Source organism: Heloderma suspectum, chromosome 8, assembly GCF_057233095.1.
Source record: "Heloderma suspectum isolate Gila_16-S chromosome 8, 16-S_ref, whole genome shotgun sequence".
NCBI lineage: Eukaryota > Metazoa > Chordata > Lepidosauria > Squamata > Helodermatidae > Heloderma > Heloderma suspectum.
In genome coordinates, this window is record NC_139465.1 from 42,256,191 (window position 1) to 42,277,779 (window position 21,589).

At 48.4% G+C, this 21,589-nt stretch overlaps 1 protein-coding gene across 2 annotated transcripts in view; it reads left to right on the top strand.

Moving 5' to 3' along the window:
* LOC146339087 (uncharacterized) overlaps window positions 1–17,721 on the top strand; it is a 40,392-nt gene extending 22,671 nt beyond the window's left edge. For both annotated transcript variants that reach the window (XM_084812151.1, XM_084812150.1), the window contains exons 2-3: window positions 13,307–13,433; window positions 14,826–17,721. In XM_084812151.1, the coding sequence (XP_084668277.1) occupies window positions 13,307–13,433; window positions 14,826–16,065 (1,367 nt within the window). In that variant the 3' untranslated portion in view covers window positions 16,066–17,721. The remainder of the gene's footprint in view (window positions 1–13,306; window positions 13,434–14,825) is intronic.
* Window positions 17,722–21,589: the final 3,868 nt, after the last annotated feature.

The window sequence follows — 21,589 nt, forward strand, 5'->3', positions numbered from 1 at the left end:
GGGTCTGAAACCTCCTCTCCCAGTGCTACCCTCTGGTACCTGCCGGAGAGGAAGGACCGGAACCACCGCAATACGGTGTCTCCAATGCCCAACCCCTCCAGGTGGTCCAGGAGGATACCGTGGTCAGTGGTATCAAAAGCCGCTGAGAGGTCGAGGAGAAAAAGGAAGGAGCATTCACCCCTATCCAGAGCCCTCCTCATATCATCTACCAAGGCGACCAAGGCCGTTTTTGTCCCATGCCCAAGCCTAAAGCCCGACTGAAATGGGTCTAGATAATCAGTTTCTTCCAAGTGTGCCTTCAACTGCACCGCCACCACCCGCTCAATCACCTTGCCCAAAAATGGCAGATTTGAGACTGGGCGAAAGTTGTTCAGAACTTGGGGATCCAAGGAGGGCTTCTTTAAGAGTGGTCTTATCACTGCCTCCTTGAGGGCTGATGGCATCACTCCCTCCTCAAGGGAGGCATTCACCACCGCCCTGATCCCCTCGCCCAGTCTCTCTCTGCAGCCCATAATGAGCCAAGATGGGCAAGGATCAAGTAAGCAGGTGGTCGGCCTTACAGATGAAAGCACCTTGTCCACTTCATCAGGAGGAAGAAGCTGGAACCGATCCCACAAAACCGGTTTGCCACAGGCCGCCTCTTGCTCACTAACTGTATCCACAGCGTGCACAGTAACACACCTAATCTGGTCAATTTTATCTGCAAAGTGCCTTGCCAAGGCCTCACAGGAGGCCTTAGAATGCTCCAGTGGTTCTGGAGCCACAGGACCGACCGGGCTCCAGACCACTTGGAACAGCCTCCTGGGACAGCACTCTGCAGACGTGATAGAGGCAGCATAATATTCCTTTTTTGCTGCCTTCACCGCCACGTGATAGGCTGAAGATACAGCTCTAGCCCGTGTCTGATCATCTTTGGAGCGAGACTTCCGCCGCTGGCGCTCTAGCCGTCTCACCTCCTGTTTCAGAGCTCGTAACCTCGGATTGAACCATGGTGCGGTCTGAGCCCTGTTCAGGGGGAGAGGGCGTTTCGGAGCCACCTGATCTAATGCCCCAGTGATTGCGGCATTCCAGCCACCCACCAGGGTCTCGACCGAGTGGCCATTGGCGTGCCCCAGAGAATCCCCAAGCACGTTCAGGAATCCATTTGGATCCATAAGACGCCTGGGGCGGACCATTTTAATGGGTCCTCCACCCCTGTGGAGGGGTTGTGGAACCGAGAAGTCCAACGTCACCAGATAGTGATCTGACCATGACAAGGGGGTGGTGGATATACCCCCAACTTCCAGATCACTCCCCGCTTCTCCAGAAACAAACACAAGGTCTAGTGCATGACCGGCTACATGAGTGGGCCCAGTTAGAATATGGTGCAGCTCCCAGGAAGCCATGGTCTCCATGAAGTCCCGAGGTGCTCCTGTGAGGATGGCCTCCGAATGTACGTTGAAGTCCCCCAACACCAGTAAGTTAGGGGATTGTACACGCACATCAGAGACCACCTCAAGCACCTCGGCCAGGGAGTCAGTTGTGCAGCGGGGTGGCCGGTACACGAGCAGAATCCCCAGACTGCCCTTCAGGCCCAACCTCCAGTACATGCACTCAGCAACCTTGGTCTCCCCGAGAGGGGGTCTGGTGAAGACCAAGGGCTCTCGGTAGATAACAGCCACTCCCCCTCCCCCTCCCCGATCCCCAGCCCTCGGCTGCTGTGCATACGAAAATCCAGCTGGACACACGGCTGCAAGGGTTGGAGCAGCAGCCTCGGCCAGCCAGGTCTCCATAATACATGCCAGGTCTGCACCCTCATCCAGGATCATGTCATGGATGAGGGAGGTTTTCTGGGTAACAGACCTGGCATTGCAGAGCAGCAAATGAAGGCCAGAAGATGGGGTCACGCCTCCCCCAGCCATCCTTTGGCTCTGGACAGGCCCGGAGCAGGGGACAGATATTACACATCTCTCCCTTGTTCCCCTTACCTGGCATGGCCTGCCGCCCAGCCTCGGTATGTTCTGGCCCCCAACACTCCCCCCACTGCCTCCATCAAGTGGACACATGCCCCCTCGCTCCCGCCTATCAGGCAGGCTACCCACCCCTAAAACCACAACAAAATCCCCCAGAAAAAAAAACAACGCTAGTTTCCCAGCTTTTGTGCGTCCCCTCCCCACCATTCTAAAAAGTTGAAGTGGCTCCCCTAAGGCTTCGTAAATGGCATTAAGAGCTTTAAGCTAAAATAGGCTGGTATTTTGGTTCCACCCCTTTCGGCCTGCCCTGTTTTGTCTTTGGCTCAGGCCTCCCTGGAATGCTGCCCCTGAGAGCTTCTTCAAATCTGGGTTCGGCCCTCGTCCTGAAAGGTTCCCCACTCCTGCTTTATGGGTTAAAGTAAGCGAGCTGAGCCCAGAAGACAAAAGAGAGCCAGTTTTATGTGCTGATGTTCTAACATGCTCCGAGTGACATTAGGAAGTTTGCAAATGGTCTTCAACGTCTGTCCTATGGTGCACTGCAGAACCTGCCCTGGTAGTCATTCTCGTAAGTTTGAGTTCTGATTTCAGGCAGATGTAGGGTAAGTAGGTTCATGTGGGCCTCACCAAAGTATTGCAGTCACTTGGCCTTGAAGCATATTGTTCCAATTTCGTTGCTTTAGCACAGCCTCCCTCAACCTGCTCCCCTCCAGATGTGCTGGACCAGCCAGCATGGCCAGTGGGATGGGAGTTGCAGTCTAACACATCTGGAGGGCATCAGGTTGGGGAGGCTGCTGTTGCATCTCTCTGCAACTGCAGAAAGCGGTAGCCGGATAAGAAAGATACTTAGCTGTGTCACTGTCATTGGTGCATCTGTCCACCGTGTGGATTCTGACACCTGGTCAGATCTACACCTTGTGTCATATCATTACGATCCCATCATGGTGACGTTATATCCCTCTTGTGCATTTATACCTCGTAGGACACACAATGAGATTTGTTGCGGTATTTTGGATAATGTGGAATAAAAACCAGAAAATAAAATAGCGGTATATTGAATGTGTAATGTGCCACAACAGTTATCAGCAGACATCAATACCACTGTAAAGCAGTAGTGTAGATCTAGCCCTGGACTCTCCTTTTGGGTTGGTGCCCTGGACTCCCCTCTTGGGTTGGTGTTCTCTTGAGTTGGCATGTGGTGCAGAATAACGCGCCCCACCCCACAAAAACAAACGAAACAATTTCTCTTTACATGCATTTAGATCGTGAGCCATTGTTTACGTTATGTCTGTGATCGGAGACCCCTATAGAAATAATGATAACGAATCCATTCTGTCTGGGCTGAGTATCACACGGTTGCCTTTCAGTGGGGCCTTGGAGGACTGTTGTTCAGAGGCTTTGTCAAGTTTACTGGTTGTCCAGTAAGCCCTTGGTGCCATATGTCAGATTCCACCGGTGTGAATCTGCAGAATATTGATGCCCCCAGAGAATGAGAATTCTGTGGCTTCTGCTCTGTAGTGGGGAATAACCCAGGGTGGGGGAAATGTGTGTCCTATAGAATGTAGTACAGAACGTAGCCTAACGTTAGTACGGCCTTCTTCACGTTGGCCACCATTGGCACTTGTCTGGTTGTTGTCTTGGTTGCACGTTAGTACTTGGTTTAGCTTTGGAGATCTGCCTGCCCTTTCCCTGCCCTTTGAGGCCATCACTGGCTTAGCTCACCTGGGGTGGTGTTTCATCTTGCCCACTACTCCTCATCTGGAGCTGAGGATTCCGGGCACCCAACATGGTCTCCCCTGCCCCCAAATTATCCAGGCTAGCCATTGCTTGAATTAGCTGTGGTCATGCTAATCCCCACTCCCCATGGCCAGTGAGAGCTGCGATTGATGGGAGTTGTAGTTCGACATTTCGAGAGGGCGCCAGTTTGAGGAAGGCTGCTTTCAGCTGTCCTCCAAGATTGGGGCCGGACAACCCGTGCTGTTGCCTGTCTGCCCTTGCACAATTCCCAAGAGTCAAAGGTGGGTATTTCCCAAGTAGCAGGATCTATGTAGGTCTCCAGAAGCTCCTTTCAAGTGGCATCTGTCCCAGATTAACTGATAACCTAGAAGCTGAGTACGTGGTCAGCCCAGCAGCTATAGATTGAGGCCTTGATAAAGCACACCTGCCTTCAGACGGCAAACAATCCTGTCCTGCCCTCCAACCTCTGTCCTGTTTAGAATATACCCATCTGTAAGCTGCTGTGTGTATATTCCTGGGGACCTCATCAGTGAGGGTGCCTGTATTCACTCAGCCAAACCATATCAGAAAGGGCTGTCAGCTTCTCAACCAACCTCTGCAGTTGTGGCTGGGGACAGACGAGTCTATCAATTTCAGTTTCTCTCCTTTTCTCATTTTTCCAATCTTAAGTTTGGTTCAGCTTGAACTTTTGAGAATTTCTCCAATCTTAAATTCAGTTTGTCCCAAACATTGAGATTTTTTAATAATTCGCATTAAAACCCATGCGCATTTCTCCCAACACCTGCCACTTTTATAAGCAGTTTGATTTAATACACCCATTTTTTGAAATCAATTTTCCTAAGAGAATGCATTCTTCAATGTTATTTTCATGAATATCCACATTTTGGTGTGCACTTTTCCCAATGTATGCATTTTTGTACAGTTCTTTTTTATTGAAGGACTCCATTGCAAAATTTGGAGAAGTACACATTTCAGAAGATAACTGAGTTTCAGTTCACATCCTAGTTCAAGTGCAAAATCAGGTGCGAACTGAACAAATTTCTCCTTCATCCCTAGTTGTGCCTTTAATAGGGTGTTGGTATGCAGAGGTTGCTTATGGCTTTGGAGCAAATGTTGCAACCTAATTGCTGCAGATCAAATTGTTAAAGGTATTAGAGGAGAGTGAGCTTGAGCCTGAGAGAGAAGTCCAGTGAATCCCACTGCAAACACGTAGACTCATTTTCCCCCAGTTTCCCCTGAGAATGGAAAAGGTATTTTTGAACAGAACACTGTGAAGGCACTTTGAAACTGCCTCCATGACTATGAAAATATTTTATCTGTCTACTCTTCACCCACAGAGAGTCTGTGCCTCTAAATAGATCTCATAGACCTCAGGCACGTGCCTTGAAATCTCCCCTCACACACATGCCTATGTACATGTGAATGCAGCTTCATTTCCGCAGGCATAGCTGGGCCATAAGAGCCCACTGCTGCCTCCACCGTCCCCTGGTATGCATTTTGGAAGTCACTGCCATCTTCTGACATCTGTGTTGCCTTAGTGGTATGTTAACAGGAACAGCCGCTTGCTCTAAAAACAAAGAGATCTCTCTCTTCAAAGACACACAGAAGGGAATACAAGGCAGTGTTGTGCAATCCCGGCCACTGCTGTCAAAGTTGTCATTTTCTTCTCATGACCCATTTTTCCTAATGCCAGAAGGCGCATTTGCACGAAGAAACCTTTAGCGGTGGAGGGAGGGTTGTGCAACCAGGGGCAGTTTTGCATCAAGGAGCTAATTTACATAAGCATCCTCCAGAAACATTCTCGGTTAAGATGGGAAACTTGTCACAGCAAAACCATGGTTTGGCTGTTGGTGATCAGGCCGTGGACTCGTGGGCTCCCTGTCTCCCTCCCCTCATCTACTCTGATTCCCTCTCTCACTTTATAATAAAAAAACATAATTTGCCATTATATCTGAACCAAACACAGCAGAAAAGTAGACTGCGTTCAAGGTAAGGATTCACAAGCGTCTTGCTGCTTGCTCTGAAAGGGATCCAGTCCATTGCAGACTTTTGCAAATGGCTCAAAAGGTGCTCACAAAGTGACCTCCACTGCCATTGTCCCTTTCTCCTGTACCGCAAGAGCCCAGAAACTTACCTGGTGCAGGACAAGGCAGGGATGCACTCTAGCATCTGCTGATATACCAGCTATGCCCTTATCTGGACAGAGATAGCCTAGCTACAGTTATCCATGCGCTGATACCCTCTGGTCTGGATTACTGCAAAGCGTTATACGTGGCGCTGCCTTTGAAAACAGTCCAGAAACTTCAGCTCATCCAAAAAAGGGCAGCAAGATTGCTAACGGGGACTGGCTATCATGATCGTATTATGCCAGTACTTTTTCCAGCTGCACTGGCTGCCAGTCCATGTCCAGGCCTGATTCAAAGTGCTGGTATTAACATTCAGAGTTCTAAAAGGCTTGGGGCCAGGTTACCTGAAGGATCGTCACCTCCTATACACCTGCCCAGGCCCTAAGATAATCTTCAGCAGTCTTTCTCCAGGAGCCCCTGCCAAAGGAAGTGAGGCAGGTGGCCTTTTCTGCTTTGGCACCCCAGTTGTGGAATGAGCTTCCTAGAGAGGCTTACCTGGCTGCCTACGTTATGGTCTTTCCAGCACCACCTGAAGACCTTTTTATTTTCCCAGTCATTTTAGCATTTTAGTTTTTTAGCTCTGTTGTTTTAATCTGCTATTGTATTTCAAATCTCTGCATGGCTGCTAGGTTTTATTCTGTTTGTACTTTTATACTGTAGTTTTAAGCTTTTATATTTTTTATTGTGTTTCATGCTGTATTTTGCTATTTTAATTTTTGTGAATGCCCAGATAGCTTCGGCTGTTGGGCAGTATAGAAGCGTAATAAATAAACAAATGAATTCTACTGCTGGGGAAGAGAGAGCTTGCACGATTGGGGGCATCTGAACAGGGGCGCTTACAACTTCCCTAGTTCAAGCCAAGGTTTCAAATTCTGGTTTGCAAGCAAGCTGTGGTGTGCCCAAAACATAGTTTGCCCAGTTCAGATGTAAAAGTAAAACTATATTTTACCGAAACCAGGAAGTGAGGGAGGGAGTGTGCAAGCCCAAGGCAAGGGCATGAGTGGGCAAACGATGGCATGCCATGAGCTGTGAACCAAGCTGCATTATATGCAAGGTCATCCCTACCTGGATGGTCAGTTGCCTTTGTGCCTCCAGGGCCCCCAGTGTACTCATTTATTTACTGTACTTTTAAGCCGCCCAATAACAGAAGTTCTCTAGGCAGTGTTGTTGTTGTTCAGTCGTTAAGTTGTGTCCAACTCTTCGTGACCCCATGGACCATAGCACGCCAGGCCTTCCTGTCCTCCACTCTCTCCCGGAGTGTGCACAAGTTCATGTTCATTGCAGCAGTGATGCTATCTAGCCATCTCATCCTCTGCCGTCCCCTTCTCCTTTTGCCTTCAATCTTTCCCAGCATCAGGGTCTTTTCCAGGGAGTTTTCTCTTCGCATTAGGTGGCCAAAAGATTTGAGCTTCAGCTTCAGTATCTGTCGTTCCAATGAGCAGTCAGGGTTGATTTCCTTTAGGATTGACTGATTTGACCTCCTTGCAGTCCAGGGGACTCGTAAGAGTCTTCTCCAGCACCATAGTTCGAATGCATCGATTCTTCGGCTCTCAGCTTTCCATATAGTCCAGGTCTCACAGCCATACGTTACTACTAGGAAAACCATAGCTTTGATTATATGAACCTTTGTCGGCAAGGTGATGTCTCTGCTTCTTACTCTGCTGTCTAGGTTTGCCATAGCTTTCTTCCCAAGGAGCAAGCATCTTTTAATTTCATGGCTACAGTCACCGTCTGCGAAGATCTTGGAGCCCAAGAAAATAAAATCTGCCACTGCTTCCATTTCTTCCCCTTCTATATGCCAGGAAGTGATGGGGCCAGATGCCATGAGCTTAGTTTTTTTAATGTTGAGTTTCAAACCAGCTTTTGCACTCTTCACTTTCACCTTCAGCAAGAGGCTCTTGAGATCCTCTTCGCTTTCTGCCATTAGGGTGGTATCGTCTGCGTATCTGAGGTTGTTGATAATTCTCCCGGCAATCTTAATTCCGACCTGTGATTCATCCAACCCGGCATTTCTCATGATGTACTCTGCATACAAGTTAAATAAGCAGGGCGACAATATGCAGCCTTGTCGTACTCCTTTCCCAATTTTGAACCAGTCGGTTGTTCCATGTCCGGTTCTTACTCTTGCTGCTTGACCCTCGTACAGGTTTCTCAGGAGACAGGTAAGGTGGTCTGGTCCTCCCATCTCTTTAAGAATTTGCCACAGTTTGTTGTGATCCACACAATCAAAGGCTTTAGCGTAGTCAATGAAGCAGAAATAGACGTTTTTCTGGAATTTTCTTGCTTTCTCCATGATGCAGCGAATGTTGGCGATTTGATCTCTAGTTCCTCTGCCTCTTCGAAACCCAGCTTGTACTTCCGGTAGTTCTCGGTCAGTGTACGATACATTAAAAACTTACAGTACAAGCTTTAAAGCAATAAAAACAGTGCAGGATAAAACCAGCAGCAAAGAATAAAGCCATTGCAACCTCATAAAACCAAATTAAAACCTGCAGCAGAATAGAATACTAAAAGCACCAAAGACAGTTCTTAAAATGCCTGGGAGAATTAAAAGGTCTTCACCTGGCACCCAAAAGACCATAACGTAGGCTCCAGGCTAGTCTCTCTGGGGAGAGCAATCCACAAATGGGGTGCCGCCACTGGAAAGGCCTTCTCTGCTGTGGCCTTCACACAGGGTGCCACCACTGCAAAGGCCTTCTCTCTCCTCCAGATGGCCCTGCCAAAAGAGGCAAGGCGGGTGCCCCTGGAGTAGGGCCTGAGACAATGGTCTCACTCGTACCCCAATTCTTTTTGTTTGCATAGGGCTCTCTCTCCCACTGATGTCACCACCCTCATGGTGTTGACAACATACTTTAGGTAAGAATTGTGAAGCCGTTTGCATATTGCACAGTGTTAAGAGAGAAGACGATAATTGGTCAAGACCATAAATCATCACAACGGTAAAACCATAAAAGAAGAAAATACATACCGGGACGTAGCTCAGTGCTTTGCATGGCGAAGGTCCCAAGTTCAATCCCTGGCATCTCCAGGTAGGGCCTGGGAAGAATCCTGCCTGAAACCCTGGAGAGCCATTGCTGCCAGTCAGTGTTGGCAGTACTGGGTCTGACTCAGTATAAGGCAGCTTCCTATGTAGAATTCCGTAAGTGGTATATCATGAATCAGTCATGGGGAGGGTGCTTGCAGGGCAGGTCGACATTGCCAGGGCCGTTGCGGACTGACACGCATTGCAGCCCCTTCTGGAATCCCTGCATTTGGCGCCCAGACCACGCAGGAGCACAAACAGACAGATTCCCCCTTCATCATGACCCCAAAGGCAGTACTTGGTTTCTCCCCATAAGAGTGAATAGCTGCCATTCACTTATAAGGGAAAAAATAAGTGGGGGGCATGTCTTGGGTGCTAAACCTACCTGGGTGATCCCTATATCGGGGCAAGGGACAGGTTTTGCCCCTCTTAACCATGTTCCTGATTGCAACCTATTGACTATGCCCCGTAGAACTGAATAGGAGCCACTGAGATGACCTTGACGTTTGATATTTGATATGGATGGCTGTTAAAGCCCTGGTGCTCAACCCAGATATTTATTTATTTGTTTATTTACTGCTCTTTACGAATAGCTTACATTAAACCAAGATTTCTAAGCAATATATAACAATACACTATAATCCCATTTATTTATTATTTATTTGACTTATTTTTAACCTGTCTTTTGGGGCACAGCACCCTCACAAGATGGCTTGCAGTATTGCACAATCATGAACACATGAATTACAATTAAACACACACAGCAGCAGTAGAAGCAGCAGCAGCAGCAGCTAATGAGCTTAAAGGCGCAATCGTATGCATGTTTAGACAGAGAAAAGGCCTACAACTCCAACTGGCTGGGGCATGCTGGGAGTTGTAGGCCTTTTCTCTGTCTAAACATGCACGGGATTGTGCCCTAAAGCACCAAATACAGATTAGAATAAATTGTCTTCAAGGATTTTTTTTTTTAAGCCAGCAACGATGAGGCCGTATGTATCTCTTTGGGGAGGGAGTTTGGAAGGTGTGGGGCCACCACTGAAAAAGCCCTGCAGGCCTACTGGCTCTTGGTAGTGGGCCATTGAGTAGGGCCTCTGATGGTGATCTTAGTGCTAGGGCAGGCTCATACCGCTATACCATAAAAATACAAATAATAAAACCATAATAAAATGCTGTATAAAACTTAGAAGAGACAACAGCAGGACAGCAAGGGAAAAAAAAACAAGATCACTGTTCTGGGAAAGCTTGTTTGAAGAAATAAGTTTTCAGTAGGCGCCAAAAACGCAGAAGGGTCACCATCTGTCTAATTTGCACTGATAGGGAGTTCTGGAGAGTGGGGTTACAATACTAAAGGCCTTATTCCAGCCCATCACAGACCGGACCTCCAAAATCTTAGGCACCACCAGGAGGGTATGTCCTGATGAGCTCAGCAACTGAAGGTAGGGGGTCAGGCAGTCACTTAAGTAAACTCAAATATTACAAAATACCATAAGCCTCCAGTGACCTCCTTCCAAAGGAAACCTAACCCGTGCAAGCACTCCGTCCCTAGAGCTTCTGACTCCTGGGAAAAGTGGGCAGGGAATAACAATGCTTCTACTGGAAACCCCCTGTGCCCCCCACGTCACCCCAGTCGGAGCCACACTTGTCAAAGCCTTCCAGCTCGCTGATAAGATCATCAAACAAAGAGCAAAGAATGCTTGAAAAGTCCCAGCTCCACAATGGGGGCCTTTATGAGAGGATTTGCTTTCACATTCGTTTTCCTAGAATTTTCTCTGGGCCTGAGAATATTCTAGAAGCATCTGCTAAATCCTGCTGAAGCGTGATCCTCCCTAGTTCCAGTGTAGAGTCACCTATCTGGGTTGCCCATCCGTTAAAGATTAACTGATTTGGAGTTTAACAGAACAGTTTAGTTACTGATTAAAATCCAGAACATTTGATGATCAAAATACCTCAGCCGGGTCTTTATTTCTCCGTCTGAGGATCCTGAGACAGTTTCTCTTAAATAGGAGAGCTTTGACTATAAAATAAAGCAAAAGTTACCACTCCTCCTTTAGACAAAAAATAATAGAAAAAACTGCAAAACCTAGGTGTGCTATGGCTATCCGATATTTGAAGCAAGAGACTGTCTGAGGCTTAGAGGTATGTAAATCTGAGTGGTGATTCACCTCCCCGCCCCCAAAACAGATCAGGAATTCCCAGACTGTGTACCACGGGAAATAAAGCAAATAATTAAAGGCTCCTGTGAGCGCCAAATACTGAAGTTGCTGCCTGCTGCGTCTCTGTGTGAGTTGCTGCTCGGCCCCTGACTCTTTCTCATCAGCCTGCTGAGGACGAGCGGTTCTGCTGCACTTCGGCACAGGATAGGACTGTTGACATCTTACACTGAAGTGCATATTCAGGTGGTTGTCAGAATCTATCTACATTCGTTCATATCTGATTTGTACACTTCTACTTGAATCCTCCTTGACCAGGTTACAGATCTGGGATGTGCAAATCAGCAAAACCCAAGGTCTCTGAATTCCTCTTTGAAGCTTGTTCTAGCTCGTGCCCATATCAGATCACGAGTAAGGAGAGAGACAGCAATCCAGGCTGCTTTGGGGTTGCTGGGGAAGGGGGAAGGCTGCCGCTTCGTCCCCCAGTGCACTGCCCGATACGATCACTGCTTATCTCTAATTCCTGTTGAGAGATCCAAGATAAACAAGGGAGAGGAAGTACCCTGGCCGTGGCTGATGGTGGGCTGCACTTTTTAGATGTTTGGCTTTTGTGATGGAGATACTGCTAGACTTGGATACCTGAGAGAGCACCTTCTGCCTTACCAACCTGCCCAGTCACTGGGGTCATCAGAGGGCATGCTCCTGGTGGTTCCACAGGGACCTATGGCCTGACTTGAGTCCACCCAGAGAAGAGCCTTCAGTGTGGTGGCCCCCTTCCTGTGGAACTCTCTGCCTCTGGAAGTCAGGCAGGCACCAGCATTGTGTTGTTTTCGGCACCTCCAAAAAGCATCTTTATTTCAAGATGCCTTCCTTGATTGACCAGCCACCATTTTTGTTGGTACTCTGTATTTAAAAACAAAAATTTTAATATGGTGTTTATTCTTTTTATTTTTTATTGTTCACTGCTCCAGAATCTGTTTAGATGTGGAACAGTATATAAATATTGTAACTAATAAGTAAATAAATAAAATTGTAAGGGTTGTGTTAGCTTCTTTCAGGTATAAGTAAGAGAAAAGCAGCATGGGGTGTGAACGAATTATGGGCCCTACCATGGTAATGGACCCCCAGTAGTTGCCCAGTTATGCCTGGCTGCCCCCTGGCTCTGCCCCCTGACTGAAAGTGCTCTGTCCCCACGACCTGCCCAGGTACCAGAACTGGCCATTACACTGCCTGGGAATGATGGGAGTTGCAGTCTGACACATCGGGGGATACCAGGCTGGGGAAGGTTGTGCTATATTGTGATAAGGAAAAAGTGCAGCAAAGGGCAACTAAAATGATCAAGGGGCTGGATCATCTCCCCTATGAGGGAAGGTTACAACAGCTGGGAGTGTTTAGCTTGGGAAAAAGGAGTGTCAGGGGAAACACGATAGACGTGGACAAAATTATGCACGGTGTGGAGAAGGAGACATTTTTCTCCCTCTCTCAAAATACTAGAACCCCATGAGGTCATCCCATGGAGCTGATTGATGGGAGATTCGGGACAGATCAAAGGAAGGGCTTCTTCACACAGCACAGAGTTAAACTATGGAACTTGCTACCACAGGATGTAGTGAGGGCCACCAGTTTGGATGGCTTTAAAAGGGGGTTGGACAAATTCCTGGAGGAAAAGGCTACTAGTCCTGATGGCTATATGCTACCATCAGTATCAGAGGCGTATATCAGTTGCTGGGGTATCAGTATCAGTCGCTGGGGAACATGGGCAGGAGGGTGCTGTTGCACTCATGTCCTGCTTGTGGGTTTCCTGGCCGACAGCTGGTTGGCCACTGTGTGAACAGAATGCTGGACTAGATGGACCCTTGGTCTGATCCAGCAGGGCTCTGCTTATGTTCTTATTCTATCTTGCATATACATTCAGTGAATTTTGAAAGGGAAACCCCGCTTTTGTATTGTCTTCAATTCCCACCCTGAAATGGCAATATTTGGAACCTATAATTGGAAAAAGTATGTAGAAAAAGCAACAATAATAATACTAATAATACTATTATTGATAATACTAATAATAATAGCCAGGGTGGTATACTGGTTAGAGTCCTAGACTGGGACTCGGAGGATCTGGGTTCTAGTCCCCACTCGGCCATGAAGCTCACTGGGTGACTTTGGGCCAGTCACTGACTCTCAGCCTAAGCTACCTCGCAGGGTTGTTGTGAGGAAAAGATGGAGAGGAGGGGGACTATGCAACCACCTTGGGTTCCTTCAAGAGGAAAAAAGGTGGGATATAAATGTATCGTCATCATCATCCCTTGCACTGTTTTCTTGCCTTAGGTGAACCGGTTGCAGCCAACAGCTGTGCAAGAGAATGCCTCCCCAGAGAATTTGCATCCAGACCCATTCCCCTGTACTTGCTGCAAAGCTACAAGAATATCACCTGTAGGGCGAAGAAGTCTGTGATGTAAGTGTCTTTCCGCCATTCATGCTATGCCAGTCATTATGTGAGATGCTTCCCCCCACCCCCAGGTGAGAAGACCTGGGGATGTGTGTTTCATTCATTTTGTTTTTTACCTGTCAGAGGGTTCAGGGAGGGGAAGAGCCATGTTAAAATCAAAGAGGTGGAGTTGTGTCTTTTAAAAAGGTGCATAAGGGATGAAATGGAGTCATACACCAAAAACAGAAGCTGTGAAAAAGAGTGTTAAAAACTACTGATCTTAAAAATACATTGAAAAAAGAAATTCCCCGGAGGAAATATTTCAGCCAATGACAGGGACATGATCTTGCCTGGGGAGAGAAGGGTCAGGCCAGGAAGCTGGGGGAAGGGAAGGGTCTCCTCTTCTGGGCTGGATGACTTATGGGTCAGAGGTGCCCCAACCCTGAGGTATAGCCTTTCAGCCAGAAAGGCTCCCAGAGCACCTTGATAAAATCAAGACAGGCTTACAATCTAAAAAGACACGACACAAAAGGAAAAAGGGGTGGGGTGGGTAAAGGGGAACAAGAATACTCAGGCAGTGCACCAGTTCCTAATGTTATACAGTTCTTACAATGACCAGCTGTGATGGTAACAGGCTGCTCATGAATAGGCCTCATCAGGCCTTCAAGAAATAGCCTGGTGACCCGACCTTCCATGAAATGGCTGAAACTTGTTGCTTTTACAGGGTGGAACTTATGTGTGATTGCATTTGTTTGTCTGAATTCTATGTTATTCTCACCTTTTCCTTTTGTTTTGTCTTCCAATGCATGTGTGAAACGTAGATTGTATGCTCCTTGGGGCAGGCACCTGGCTTTCAGCTTATGGTTCTCCCTGAAATGCTATGTAGGTGGGCAGTACTACATACATACATACATACATACAAGGTGCTATGTGAATTATGGGCTGCCTTCTCCCATATTAACCTACCCACATGCTTAGGCCATCTGTGGAGGTCCTGCTCTGTATTCTTTCTCTGTCCGAGGTGCAGAGGGTGGTGAGGTAGGACAGAACCTCCTCTGTGGTGGTGCCAAGTTTGTGGGACTCACTCCCCAGTGATGCTCCGCTTCCTATTTGTGCATTAATTTTCAGACATTAGGTGAAGATTATTTTATTTCAGAGGGATCTATTGAGTTGCATTAATGGCTGGTGTCAGATTCTCAGTTTTTATAGTTTAAGTTTGTTTTATTGGTTGTTATTGATAGTTTTATATTTTGTAAGCCTCAGGTCAAAAAGTGATAAAGAATATCTTCAATAAATAATACTGAAGCATGTGGTCAAATCTGTCCCATTGAAAATCAAGGGGATTTAAAACTGCTTAACTTAGCTGAATGGTGCCAATTGGGTCTCTTCTGACTGTGGTCCTTTCCTTTCTTTCTCCAGATTGACTACGAAGAAGAACAGGACTTTCTGTGCCAAACCAGAGGACAGCTGGGTGCAGAATGCTATAAAAGAACTGGACAAAAGGAGTGCTCCCCCATCTCCAAATGCTGACACCTCAGCCTGCTGTGAGCCAGCTGTGATTCAGAAATTAGTAGGAGATGCTGCCACTGCAACAGCTCAGGCTGGGCATCCAGGTAGCCCCACTGGAACGTTTAGCACAGCAGCCTACAGAATGGCAACGGTGCCTGTGATGAGAACAGGACATCCCGACTCACCTGTATTGAATTCTGTATCAGCTGGGTCAGAGACTGGAAACTCTTCTACCAAGCCTGCTCCCAACACAGAAGTGGTTGCCCCTGGATCTACCCTTCATCCCAGATCTATTCCAAATGGGAATGTGGTTCCTAACATCACTGATGGTCCAAACAGTTTTGGGGAAGTTCTCACATCTGCCAGGGAAGGCCTGGAGGCAACAACTCATGACCTGGTGGCACCTCCTACCATTCTAGAAACTTTTGCAAGAAGTACCATTTCTGGTATATTTGCATCTGAGAATCCCATGGGGTCTCTTGTACAATCAACCCTCCCTCCCTCCAGCTCTTCCTCGAGCAGACTGATTACAGAATTCAGGGAGAAAGCGATGGAGCCTTCCCCGACAGCTGCCAGGCCCTTGACTTCCTCCAGTCGACAGAGTTCAGCTCCAAGCAGCTCTAGCACAGATAGCGGGCCCCAGTCAACATTTGGTTTGATAACTGTGCCTCAAGGAAGGGGATACACCGATCAGTCCAGCACACACTCCAGTACTGATGGGAGCAAAAACAACTCTGTCACCATCAAAGACAGGAGCGCTGCAGTGAGCAACCCCGCTATTGCTTTGGGGGATGCTTCAGGAAGCCCTTTCTCTCCTGAGGCAACCAGAGATACTGTCCCCATATCTCCAGGTACTTTGCCAGCTTCAAGCTTCCGCAAGGAGAGTTTTATCAAGACAAGCACAGCACAGGCAACAGGAAACCCCACAGAGGTTGCTTTGACCTTACCCTCCGTCCTGGCTGGGTACCGGACTCACATCATCATCTTGGTGTCCTTGGCTGGTGCTCTCTGTCTTGCCTCCGCTGTCATTAGCTACACATATTTCAAATCCCACACTCACACCAGCGCATCGGCCAAGGAAATGGTCCAAGGCTTGCTGTACTCTCCACCCGACTCTCAAGCTGACACATACGCCATGCAGGCTCTTTGACTTGCTTGTGTCTTGCTCGAGGGATTCTGCTTGCAGTGCAAGGGTTAACCAGGCTTAGTCTGAAGCAACAGAAAGCAGATCATGTGTGTGTGCGTGCGTGCGTGCGTGTGTGTGCCTCCCCGCCACAAGACCGGGACCTGAGATGGTTTGCAGCTGTTCGGCAGCAGGATGCATATCAGCCCATGGATAGATAATTGCAATGCAGAGGGATACCGTAGCCTGTCATAAACAAAGGCCACAGCTGTCAACGTGGGAGGCTGGTCTTCTTACAAAAGGATGAATTTTTGCTAGGGGAAAGGAGAGAGCTCAGCCAGTTCCTGAGCCACTGAAGCCGTGTCTGTGCTTGTGTGTGTGTCTCTCTCTCCATGTCTCTCCCTGTGTCTCTCTCTGTGTGTCTGTGGCTGCCTTTACACTAAAGAAACCCCCCACTGTCCTCCCCTCCTGGAGCCTTTCCGTGTTTATCATGGGCTCCCAGACAGGGACCACATGATTGCTGAGGGGGAAGTTTTAATTTTCAAGGTTCCATAGACCTCAATGGAACAGCACCATCTAGTGGATGTTTTAATCGGGTTACATTCTGAGTTTTAAAAACGGTTTATTCGTTCTGGATCTATTTGAGATGGAAAAACCAGGCAATACCTCTGGATGTGCCCTGGAGGTTAACGACATCATGAAAAGGACCTGCAAATGTCTGCGAGTGAGCAATCTCAATCGCAGGATAAAAGCTCTGTGTGAAGGAGCCTTGTGTCTGTCTCTGTGTCTGTACTGGTTGTAGGCAGAGAGTTGGATCAGTGCAACTGTAATTGTTGACTGACAAGGCCAAGACCTACCAAAAAGGGTGAACAGGGCCAGGCCAAGAGGTTTTGCTGCTTGAGGCAGAGATAGCGCCCCCACTCTCACCCATCCCACGTACAGCAGTCACCTGGACTTGTGGTTGAACCTCACTTCATCACTGCTACAGGACAGCATCTTCCACCACAGCTGAGGGGCCATACCTGAGGGCAGCAGCCCCACCCTCTGGCAGCACCTCTCTCCGTAGTTGTCCATTCTAGGCAGGTGTCAAGCTGGTTGGTGTCTTGGCAGTCCAGCAAGATTCATATGATGTGAAGCCAGTTGGTCTTAAAATAATCAGGTGGCAGATTGATCAGGGGTGGGCAATGTGTGGACCACAGGCCAAAGGCAGCCCCCCTGCCCTGAAGTGTGGCCCCTGCCACTGCTGAATGTGATGGTGGAGCAAAGCAGTCAGCAGTATGCCACCGAGCATTGGCAGCCAACTGCAATGGTGGCCTAAAAAGGCCAAACTTGACTTTTTCAGGCCGCTGTTTGGCTTTGTTTTGCTGCTGCCAAAATGCAGGAGCATGTGGCCATAATGACGAGGGTGAGATTGGCCCCCGGCTGCCAGAGTTGTCCACGCCTGCTGTAGATGCGCAGTTTGCACATGCAGATGGTTGTGGCTGAGTACTTGCACATAGAAAGGATCGTGTCAGGGCTGGGAAGGAAGCGCAAAGGTTTACAGTGCAATTGACACTAGAAGTACAAGACCTAAAAAGGATGCTGTTTAGCAAAGCACAAGATGAACTTTTGTATTCTAATCCCGGCAGAGGTTGTTGTTGTTTTTCACCTTCTGGGTCTGTTCTTTGTGTTTTATATTTTCTTAAAAAAAGAAATAAAAAAAATCAAATGAAGCATCATGTCGTCCTTTTATAAATGTGAGCCAGAATCACAAAGGAGGACGAGTAAACCCAAATAGCATGCAATGGTACCACCAGAAGATTCAGCACAACAGGATTATGGATGTAATACTGTTGTTTTATTTTGTTCTAAACTATTCACTGCCTTTCAGTTTTATAAATGTCTCGGGTGGTTCCCAATTCAACAAGGAACAGTATTAAAACAAGACACAATTCGAGCAGCAGAAGAGCAGGGGTGCAGGGGTGTCGAACCTTCTTCAGCCCGAGGGCCCAGGTCCACTTCGGAGAAGCTCTCAGGGGCCCCATTTCAGTGGTGGGCAGGGCTGAAGACAGCGAAGGGCAGGGCCAAAGGCGAGTGGGGTGATGCTAAAAGACCCCAAATGATAGGCTATCTTAGCTTTAAGCTCCTGCCAGCAAGGAAGGAGAGGCGTTTCAGCCGCTTAGAATGGGGGGGAAACGTGCAGCAGCTGAGAAACCATGGAATGGTCGGCAGTCAGGGGAATGGCTGTGGCCACCTGGGGAATGCTGTAGGCCTGGATCGGGACCCCAGGTTTGGCCCACGGCCCTGAGGTTCTCCACCCCGGGGTTATCATTTGAGGGGTCCGTCATTTAGTTATTTTATTATTTTTTCATTATTTCGTTATTACATTTATATACTGCCCAACAGCCGAGGCTCTCTGGGCAGTTCACGACAATTTAGACCATAAAATACAACCCGATTTAGCCCATTAGGATGATTATAGCTCTACTTAATAAGCCGAGAAGCAACCAGCACTTTGCTCCGGCAGACATGGAGCCCCCACATGAGCGGCAGATAAACCAGGAAGCCTCGAATTAACCATAGCTTCCGATTTTGTCTGAACTTGGAAACTATGATTACTGGCTTCTGAACAAGCCAGGGTATTCATCCCATTTCAAACCATGGTTTAATATCTTGCCCTGCAACCTGGTAACCATAATTACCCAGTTCAGATGAAATGAGAAAGTGGCAGCTGACTCTTTCTTCAACACTGGCTCTGGGGCAGCATCCTGTGCCACACCCAAAGGCTGCAGGCTAGCTTAGGGGGTGGGGGGTGGCAGGCTGTATGACCCACAGCTCTCCTCAGCCCCTTGCTTCCACCTCCCAGCATCTGCCGCCTGAGGCAACTGCCTCACTCTGCATAATGATGGGGCCGGCCCTGTTGGCTTGCACTGAAGCCGGTAACCGTAGTTCCCTAGTTTGGATGAAATCGGAAACTCTGGTTCATCAGAGCCCTCCTGGTTTGATTGACTTGGATACCTACATTGAGCAGGGGGCTGGACTCAATCGTCTTTCAGGACCCTTCCAACCCTACTATTCTATGATTCTATGATTGCTCACACGGCAAAGGGCAGTGTCTGTTGGCAAAAGGGTCCTTCACAGCTCGGCTTATATGGTCATCCAAACACGGCCATACATTTTGATGCTTCATGAGCCTCCCTGGGAAGAGCATCCCTGCGATGGGCTGCCATCTCTGAAAAGACTTTCCCCAGGTAGCATTTGCCTAGCCTTTGTTGGTGGGTGCAACTGGACAAGAGTAGGTGATAATCTTAGCCAGGGGTGCTGAACTTTCAGCCTGAGGGCCAAATTCAATTTCGGAGAAGCTCTCAGGGAACACATTGCAGGGGTGGGTGGGGCCAAAGGCAAAAGGGGAGGGGCCAGACATTTAAAAAATACCAGCATATTTTAGCTTAAAGCTCTTACTGTCAGTAACTGACTCTTAGAGGGTTTCTACATGACAACAGAAGAATAAGGAAGGAATAGCTTCCCCACATTTTTCAAGGAGCTGGTTTTGGTCTAGGTAGGGCTCCACAAGCGAGTGCATTGCAATGTTCTAAGTTGCTTTACAGAACATGCGTCTGGGTAGGGTCGGGGGGTTGGAGTGAACATCTGACTGGCAGGGGCTGCTCAGCCAGCAAGAGAGGCTTACCCTCCTCCAGGCTCTCCCCGCTTTCTTCTTAATTACAAGCCTCATTGAGCACAATGGGAGCTACTTCTGAGTAGACACAGTTTGTGCTGGGAAAGACACATAGGGGAAACCAACCCCCTTTCTAACGCGATGGTGCGCAGGATCGCTGTAATGAAGGTGTGAAATAGTTACTTCCGATGTGCGCATTCAGGGGACAAGGCTCATTGACCCGAGGGGGAGTTACTTTTGCGTAGACACACTTTGTGCTGGGAAAGGCACAGAGGAAACCAGCCCCCTTTCTCACCCGATGCTGCGAAGGATCGGGATAACTGAAGGTGGAAGTAGTTACTTCTGAATGGCAATAAACCAAATGATGGAGAATCACTGCTTCGAGAAAGAGCTTTACAGGCGTTAGGGAATTAGTGGTTTAAAATGTGCTATTTCAATTGGGGGGGGATCTCTGTAAATTCTGATGTGCACATTCAGGGGACAAGCCTCACTGACCACAGTGGGAGTTTCTTCTGAGTGGACACACATATGTTTGTGCTGGAAAACACACAGGTGGAAACACACAGGAAACACCTCTTGAACCCTTCACAGTGAAAGACGCCCCCCTGGGCAGGGCTAGCATACCCAAGGTCAATGCAAGGTTTGGGGCACACGGCAACTATACCGAGGAGAACCCAACTTAAGGAAAAGACTCAGACTTTAAGCAGTCTCAGGAGGTCCACAGTGGCTGCTGGATGCCACGGCGTAATGTACCCCTAGCAACTCTGAATGCAGCCAGCTCAGAGTATATCGCTGGTGGAGGCACCCCTTAGAAGAGGCATTTTCCCCACTTTTAGCATGGTGGGGAAAAAGTGCACAAAAGCTAGGAACCCCCCAAAAAATTGGTGGGGGGAAGGGGGTGGGGCTGGGGGAAGGGGGCATGGCTAGCTGGGGAACCCCAGCAGGCTGGATTTGAACCCCTGAGAGTCAACACCCTGTTTTAGATGTTACAGAATGTCCACTCATAAGTAGAGAAGCGCTTGACCAAAATCATCCAAATATTGTAATGCAGTGTTCACCAGAACCTCCTCATTGGGAGACCAGTCCAGTACCCAGTTTCAGAAGGACACTGTCAACATGCGGCTCAACAGTGGCAGGTCAGAATGGAACAAATATAATTTGGGGAAGTAGCAGCTTCCTAGTTCCCTTGCTTCACCTGCATTTTCATAAGGTGAACAGCAGGACACTGAGGACAAAGATGGTGCTGGGGCTGAAGTGACCCTTTTAACTGGGACCCTCTGGAATGGCTCACAGCAGATTCAGGCAGTTGGGTGTTGGTGGTTTGTGGCATCTGCTGACTCTGCCAGGTGTCTCAGCAGCAACGAGCGCCCCGTCCGTCCCTCTGAGTGGGGTTCCTTCAAGCAGCACCCGGGCGGCCTGGCAGAATTAGCCACACCTGTCCTGAGGTTGCAGGGCAGCTTCTTGGCAAGGTAGTGGTAGAAACAGGGCTTGGCGCACCACTTTCGATCTCCTTAGTTCTTGCTGCTGCGGTATATACACAGCTACCTAACAGCCCCAAAGGTACCCACGGAGAGCGATCCAGGATCTGCAAGAGGAAGACGCCTTCTGCATGAAAAAGGGCTCTGCTTGTAGAAGTGTTTGGGGATCTACCCTTCCTGGCCACACATCTATTTAGCACCCCAAGGCCACCCCATTTAGCAGCATCTCCTGACTCTCTGTGCAGCATTTGCCAGGGTCTGGGGGGGCTGCCGTCAGAAGGAGGGGGTGGGCAAGTCCATCACAGTTCATCCAGCTTAAGTCTGGATCCAACCCACAGTGCCCAAGGCATCTTTTCCTGCTATGCCTCCTTTGCCAAAGGGATCCACTTGTGTTCTATTGATGTTCCATCTTATTTAT